Below are 8,011 nucleotides of genomic sequence, written 5' to 3'. Positions count from 1 at the left end.
TTAATTACATTCCACCACTGATACACACATACATTTAATGTTGATTAGTGGCAATGGCAGGGAGAACAAGCCAGGCTCATAACTTGAAAACCCCTTGGAGCCTGCTATATATTACCCACAATGCAACTCAGTCTCAGACAGTTCAATCTGAAATTCAGGTGTGTTATGCTACTGACAGTTTCTGGAACGAAATCATGAGAAATACTTTTGTTTTTGAGAGAAGAATTCACTTTATTGATCGATCCCATCAGTAAATGCTGCTTCAGAGTGTCCATTCATTTCATCTACAATCAGTCTGTTAAACCAGTGTGTCAGCACTGTGGAGGAAATGAAACAGTGTCCAGGTGATTATCACTGTAGTCATAATAATCATACATCTGTACTGCTTCTCCTGAAAACATTCAGAGTGACAGCAACAAAATAAACATCAGCTGAGATCAACTACTGACAAATACTCTTTCTAACTAACCCTATGAAACAAAAAAAGTGACAAACTCCAGAAATCCATTGTTTATATAAATTATATTCTTACAATAGCTACTCCAGAAATCCATTGTTTATAATAAAATTATATTTCTTACAATAGCTTACTATATTAATATTTTAATTCCATGTCCTTGTATTTTCACTTCAAATAATATAGCTGCAAACTTCTAACACATTTCCATTTCTAATAAAGCAAATCCTCTTTCTTAGTACACTTACATTGTCACATCATTATTTAAAGTGTAATAGTAATTCCAAGAGAAAAACCCTAAAAATGTTTTAATTCTGTTCATTTGATTTTTAACCTACACTGAATGTATGAACATAGCCACAGAATTTCAACCCTTCTACTTGAGCTCACACAGTTTAACATCATTTCCAAAACCATACACAGTGAGTCCAGCATAGAGCGGCTGAGTGAAGGTGGTCTGGACCCTGTGGAGGAGAGTCATGGTGTCAGAGACGCTGTAGAAGGACAGAATACCTGCATGATGATCCAGGTACACTCCTATCCTGGAGGAGAGAAGACCTGAGATGGAAGTGCTGATGTTGTTATGGTGAAATGTATAACTGTTGCGGTACCACTCTAACACCCAGGACCTGTCATTTCTTCCAAATTCACTTTCCTTTCCTGTTCTGCTGATATCCTTGTATGTGACTCCTACAGAATCGTCACTATGCTCCACCTCCCAGTAACAACGTCCAGTCAGACTCTCTCTACTCATGACCTGCTGCTTTTCAGTGAACCTGTCTGGATGTTGAGGATATAACTGCATTTTTGTCTTCACTGTTGCTTTCCTGTTCCCTTCAGATAATAACAGCCGTGTGTGTGCTGTGTTTGGATCCAGTGTGATTGGACATGAATACTTTAAGAACTCCTCTCTGCTCTTTGGCTCTGCTTGTGGCAGGAAAACATCCACTGATGTCACTGCCAGTGAGATCTTGGTCCATACGTCACTCAGAATGTCCTGTAGTTTCTCTCTGACCTCTGACACAGCTGCTGTCGCATCCTCAAAGTACTGCAGAGGGTGGATGTTGATGCTGGGTGAGTCTGTAGCTTCACTGATTTGAGACAGTGAGGGGTAACTGTGTAGAAACTGGATGTGATCATTTGTGTGTGAGAGATGCTCCAGGTCAGCGTCTTTCCTCCTCAGCTCAGTGATCTCCTGCTGCAGCTTCTCCTGAAGCTCTTTCACTCCACTCACTTCACTTTTCTGCTTGGATCTGATCTGCTGCTTCACATCGGAGCTCCTTTTCTCAATCAGATGGACCAGCTCAGTGAAGATCTTGTCGCTGTTCTTCACTGCTTCATCAGCAGAGTGATTGACAGCCTCCACCCCCTGCTGGAGCAGCTTCACTTCTTTCTCTCTGTCCTGGATTCTCTGCTGGATCTGTTGTCGACTCGTTCCGAGCTCTCCCTGCTTCTTAGCGCGTTCTGCTGAAGCTGAGACTGTGTCGTGGCCTTTATGTTCATCCATGGAGCAGAGATAACAGATACACTGCTGATCAGTGCGGCAGAAAATCTTCATCACCTCATCGTGCTCAGAGCAGATGTTGTGCTGAAGCTTCTTGGAGGGGTCGACCAGCTTGTGTTTCTCAAAGGCAGGAGATTCATAGTGAGGCCGGAGGTGCTGCTCACAGTAAGAGACCAGACACTGCAGACAGGACTTGACAGCTTTAAGCTTCCTCCCAGTGCAGAAATCACAGGCCACATCTTCAGGTCCGGCATAGCAGTGATCAGCTGGAGCAGCTTGGAGTCCAGTCTTCTTCAGCTCCTCCACTAAATCTGCTAACATGGTGTTTTTCACCAGGGCAGGCCTCGGTTGGAAGGTCTGTCTGCACTGAGGACAGCTGCACATTTTCTTCTGATCCTCTTCATCCCAGTAGCTTCTAATACAGTTCATACAGAAGCTGTGTCCACAGGGAATAGCAACTGGATCCTTCAGTAGATCCAGACAGATCGAACAGAAGAATTTCTCCTGGTCCAGCTGAATTCCTCGCTGAGCCATTTCACCTCTCAGAGACACTGAATGTCAAACACTTTCACTTTCTCATACAAGACAACAGTCGAGCGGTGATCAAAACAGAGACTGAGCTTTCCTTTTCCTGTTCACTCACTGATGTGTACTGAATGGGGCTTATGGGTTACACCCATCTGTGAGCTTGTAGATCTGTGAAGGACACTGGCAACAGGAAACATGTTAACTGAACGGGACTGGCTGAACTTGAAGCAGGAAGAGGAGGGAGGAGTCACCGTGCTTTATACACACCAGGAAGAAGAGTCATTCAAGCAAGTCTGTGTGTTAGTGTAGCTCCTCTTTAGAACAGGGAGAGTTTGAGACACCAGACTGGATTCATTTCCTCTTCAAATAGAAATGCTGCTCACAATCCACAGCCCAACATTACCCTGATCAGATAATAAATCACTTTTATTCTGATGTGCTGACCCGGTCCACTTACCTGTTAGTACACTTTGGTTTGTTTGGAGCAGCTGTGTGACGTCATTTAAGAGCTCTGTTCCATAAACCAAGTTTATGTGATATGAAGAGTGACTTGACCTGCTCAAAGAGAAGAATGAAAACAATGTTGGTGCTGTCAGTGATCTTGCTTTGAACACTTATATTATCACATCATGGACAGGAGGACAGGTTTAAGACACATTCAGTGAGTAAAATGTCTTCATTTCACTGGCAGATCATGTGATATTCTTGACCTGTGGCACACCATATTGATGTTGAGTGCATCATCAGCAGAGAGTGCAGTCAGATGATAAAACACAGAATAATTTAATGGTTATTAAAATAAATTCCTTTAAAAAGCAGGAAGGAGGCAGTCAGGGACATTTTCATCTCTGTCCTCTCCTGACTGTTTTCATCTCCTCATCTCCTCATCTCCTCTCTCCTCCGTCCTTTTGCCTGTGACCCAGACAGCGACCTCACTGTGCCATATTGAATCATTTCTCATTTACTAAACTGGATCTTGAGCAGAGAGAAACGAGGAGAGAGAAGGCCTGCTGGAGGAGCTGTGAGTGAGGGTACACAGGTGTGTCCTCTGCAGGAGTCTGTTCAACACCATCACATAACAGACCTGTGACACACAGCTGGAATATACAGACCATGGTGTGAGCAGGGCTCTACAGACCTGTTGCTTAGTTATAATAAGTGGTTTCACTGTTTTAAGATGATCAGATTGCAATCAAACTTTCTGGCTTCACTGTTCTAACATCATTCTTTTATCACATTTGACTTTGATATTATTAGCGTCACATTATGACAGGTTGTCAAATGAATTAAAGCAACATTATGTAGAAATTGGCAATTTAGCGGGACCAACTCTTATCTTGTACTAAACATGTGTAACGCTGTGATCCCGCCCTCTCACTGAAGCTACAAAGAGCAGAACCAAGTGACAGAGACACTATTCACTCTGTTACAAGACACTGTACCATCAACATGATTCTAAAACTCTTATATGAAGGTGAAAAAGTTACATAATATCCCTTTAAAAGTAAACGCACAAGTTGCCATTAAAGGAGAACTTCGGTCGATTTAAACATGCAGCTTCATTGCTCAAGCTACCCTTGACTTGCCAGTACCGAAGACGCGAACACATTTGGTCCAGCCATTACAGAGCTCCGTGAAAGGAGACTTAGCATTGAACGCTAACAGCATGGGGTCAGAACTTTACACTGTGTTTTAAGCGTCTTAACATGCTCCACATCTCACACCAAAAGTTATGCAACATCAGCAGACACCTTAGCACACAGCACTGTAGCGTGTATGACTCAAACTGAATAAAAAAGTAGTTAAAACAGTGTGTTTGTGCAAGGAGCTACTTACCTGTTTGTTGACATCAGTGTGTTCCGGTAGCTAGACCAAACTAGTCGATCCGTCGAGCGAGCAACTCAGTCTCAGGCAGTTCAATCTGAAATTCAGGTGTGTTATGCTACTGACAGTTTCTGGAATGAAATCATGAGAAATACTGTCTTAGTTTTTAACAGAAAAATCCACTTTATTGATCGATCCCATCAGTAAATACTGCTTCAGAGTGTCCATTCATTTCATCTACAATCAGTGTGTTAAACCAGTGTGTCAGCACTGTGGAGGAAATGAAACAGTGTCCAGGTGATTATCACTTTAGTCATAATAATCATACATCTGTACTGCTTCTCCTGAAAACATTCAGAGTGACAGCAACAAAATAAACATCAGCTGAGATCAACTACTGACAAAAACTGTTTCTGCTCCATTAAGGGCCATGCAGTGGAACAGAGGGAAAATAAAGTGTTACAGAAACACCATATATATGAAACACAAAACTGATATATAATTATATATTCATTTATCACTAGTAAAACGTTCAGGTTATTTCCCTTCAAATACACTGAACTGTGCAAACTCCAGAAATCACAATAATGATAATAATATTTTGCAATTAGATGATTTTCTAACAGCAGCTTACCATATTTATAATTTGATGTTGAGCTGAGGTTATTCACAATTACATTTAAGGGAGAACAAGCCAGGCTCATAACCTGGAAAAACCTTGGAGCCTGAAATATATTACCCACAATGCAACTCAGTCTCAGACAGTTCAATCTGAAATTCAGGTGTGTTATGCTACTGACAGTTTCTGGAACGAAATCATGAGAAATACTTTTGTTTTTGAGAGAAGAATCCACTTTATTGTTCGATCCCATCAGTAAATGCTGCTTCAGAGTGTCCATTCATTTCATCCACAATCAGTGTGTTAAACCAGTGTGTCAGCACTGTGGAGGAAATGAAACAGTGTCCAGGTGATTATCACTGTAGTCATAATAATCATACATCTGTACTGCTTCTCCTGAAAACATTCAGAGTGACAGCAACAAAATAAACATCAGCTGAGATCAACTACTGACAAATACTGTTTCTGCTCCATTAAAGGCCATGCAGTGGAAGAGATTACAGTAACACCATATATATGAAACACAAAGTGATTATATGATTATGTATTCATTTATCACTAGTAAAATATTCATGTTATTTCCCTTCAAACATACTGAAATGTTAAATTAATTCATTTTAAATTAACCCCAGGAATCCATTATTTATGATACAGCTTACCATAGTTTAAGTCTATGTCCTTGTATCTTCACTCAAAATAAAATAGCTGTAAACTTCACACATTTGTGTTTCCAATGAATCAAATCCTCTTTCTTTACTCCTCTGGAATTATCAGGTTTCTTACTATACAAACATTGTGTCCATTTTTTGTTGTTGTTGCTGAAAGAGTAATAGAAATTGACAGATTCCAAGAGAAAATCCACCCAAAGAGATAGTTCTGTTCATTTGATATTTAACCCACACTGAATGTATGTACAGAGCCACAGAATTTCAACCCGTCTACTTGAGCTCACACAATTCAACAGAGTATTCAAAACCATACACAGTGAGTCCAGCATAGAGCGGCTGAGTGAAGGTGGTCTGGACTCTGTGGAGGAGAGTCATGGTGTCAGAGATGCTGTAGAAGGACAGAATACCTGCATGATGATCCAGGTACACTCCTATCTTGGAGGACTGAGGACCTGAGATGGAAGTGCTGATGTTGTTATGGCAGAATTTACAACTGATGCCGGACCACTGTAACACCCAGGACCTGTCATTGTTTCCAAATGTGCTTTCCACTCCGGATCTGCTGATATCCTTATATGTGACTGCTACAGAATATCCACATGTACTACTCTCCACCTCCCAGTAACAACGTCCAGTCAGACTCTCTCTACTCATGACCTGTTGGCTTTGGGTGAATCTGTCTGGATGTTGAGGATATAACTGCTTTTCTCTCATCACTGTTGCTTTCCTGTTCCCTTCAGATAATAACAGCTGTGTCTCTGCTGTGTTTGGATCCAGTGTGATTGGACATGAATACTTTAAGAACTCCTCTCTGCTCTTTGGCTCTGCTTGTGGCAGGAAAACATCCACTGATGTCACTGCCAGTGAGATCTTGGTCCATATGTCACTCAGAATGTCCTGTAGTTTCTCTCTGACCTCTGACACAGCTGCTGTCGCATCCTCAAAGTACTGCAGAGGGTGGATGTTGATGCTGGGTGAGTCTGTAGGTTCACTTATTTCAGACAGTGAGGGGTAACTGTGTAGAAACTGGATGTGATCATTTGTGTGTGAGAGATGCTCCAGGTCAGCGTCTTTCCTCCTCAGCTCAGTGATCTCCTGCTGCAGCTTCTCCTGAAGCTCTTTCACTCCACTCACTTCGCTTTTCTGCTTGGATCTGATCTGCTGCTTCACATCGGAGCTCCTTTTCTCAATCAGATGGACCAGCTCAGTGAAGATCTTGTCGCTGTTCTTCACTGCTTCATCAGCAGAGTGATTGACAGCCTCCACCCCCTGCTGGAGCAGCTTCACTTCTTTCTCTCTGTCCTGGATTCTCTGCTGGATCTGTCGTCGACTCGTTCCGAGCTCTCCCTGCTTCTTAGCACGTTCTGCTGAAGCTGAGACTGTGTCGTGGCCTTTATGTTCATCCATGGAGCAGAGATAACAGATACACTGCTGATCAGTGCGGCAGAAAATCTTCATCACCTCATCGTGACCAGAGCAGATGTTGTGCTGAAGCTTCTTGGAGGGGTCGACCAGCTTGTGTTTCTCAAAGGCAGGAGATTCATAGTGAGGCCGGAGGTGCTGCTCACAGTAAGAGACCAGACACTGCAGACAGGACTTGACAGCTTTAAGCTTCCTCCCAGTGCAGAAATCACAGGCCACATCTTCAGGTCCGGCATAGCAGTGATCAGCTGGAGCAGCTTGGAGTCCAGTCTTCTTCAGCTCCTCCACTAAATCTGCTAACATGGTGTTTTTCACCAGGGCAGGCCTCGGTTGGAGGGTCTGTCTGCACTGAGGACAGCTGCACATTTTCTTCTGATCCTCTTCATCCCAGTAGCTTCTAATACAGTTCATACAGTAGCTGTGTCCACAGGGAATAGTCACTGGATCCTTCAGTAGATCCAGACAGATCGAACAGCAGAGTTTTTCCTGGTCCCGCTGAACTCCTTGTTGCGCCATTTCACCTCTCAGAGACACTGAATGTCTGGATTGAAATATGTGGACAGAAAGGTATTCAGTGCCATTAAGAGCATAAGATAAAGGGCTTATCAGATCAGACTTTGATTTCTCTCTGAAAGATGAATGGGTCTGACTCGGGTTGCGTTTATAAGCCCCGTTTACAACACAGAGCAAAGATCATATTGTCCACGAAATCCGGCACAAAGACGAAAACATACAGGAGGGGTGTGGCCTCTGCCCCGGCCATTTCACAATCATCTGTTCTATCAATAACTCCATTTGACTGCATATGAGCAAATGCACAGATATTTAACCGAAGAGGAGGAGCGATACTGCATGGGTGTGTGTGTGTAATAGTGATGCACAGATCGCACGGGAGAGGTCATACAAACAATGACTCTGATCAGTTGTTGGTGGGTGAAATAACTCCTTAATCTGGTAAATGATTCAAGACATTACCTGCAGCGATCCTC

General features: G+C 42.7%; 2 protein-coding genes across 2 annotated transcripts; both read right to left on the bottom strand.

Annotated features, from left to right (window-relative positions):
* Nucleotides 1–549: 549 nt before the first annotated feature.
* Nucleotides 550–2,507, bottom strand: LOC115592150 (tripartite motif-containing protein 16-like). The gene has a single exon (XM_030434684.1). It carries the CDS (start codon nucleotides 2,493–2,495, stop codon nucleotides 834–836), a length of 1,662 nt encoding a protein of 553 aa, XP_030290544.1. The 5' UTR covers nucleotides 2,496–2,507; the 3' UTR covers nucleotides 550–833.
* Nucleotides 2,508–5,142: 2,635 nt separating this feature from the next.
* LOC115592149 (tripartite motif-containing protein 16-like) lies at nucleotides 5,143–7,553 on the bottom strand. The gene has a single exon (XM_030434683.1). It carries the CDS (start codon nucleotides 7,536–7,538, stop codon nucleotides 5,871–5,873), a length of 1,668 nt encoding a protein of 555 aa, XP_030290543.1. The 5' UTR covers nucleotides 7,539–7,553; the 3' UTR covers nucleotides 5,143–5,870.
* Between the last annotated feature and the right edge of the window lie 458 nt (nucleotides 7,554–8,011).

Source organism: Sparus aurata, chromosome 12, assembly GCF_900880675.1.
Source record: "Sparus aurata chromosome 12, fSpaAur1.1, whole genome shotgun sequence".
In the NCBI taxonomy this organism is placed as follows: Eukaryota; Metazoa; Chordata; class Actinopteri; order Spariformes; family Sparidae; genus Sparus; species Sparus aurata.
Note: the sequence above shows the minus strand (reverse complement) of the source record. Positions and strands in the feature narration are given on the sequence as shown.

Bases quoted from the DNA above. Each gene is read 5' to 3' on its own strand.
- LOC115592150 (XM_030434684.1), bottom strand. From the start codon at position 2,495: ATGGCTCAGCGAGGAATTCAGCTGGACCAGGAGAAATTCTTCTGTTCG.
- LOC115592149 (XM_030434683.1), bottom strand. From the start codon at position 7,538: ATGGCGCAACAAGGAGTTCAGCGGGACCAGGAAAAACTCTGCTGTTCG.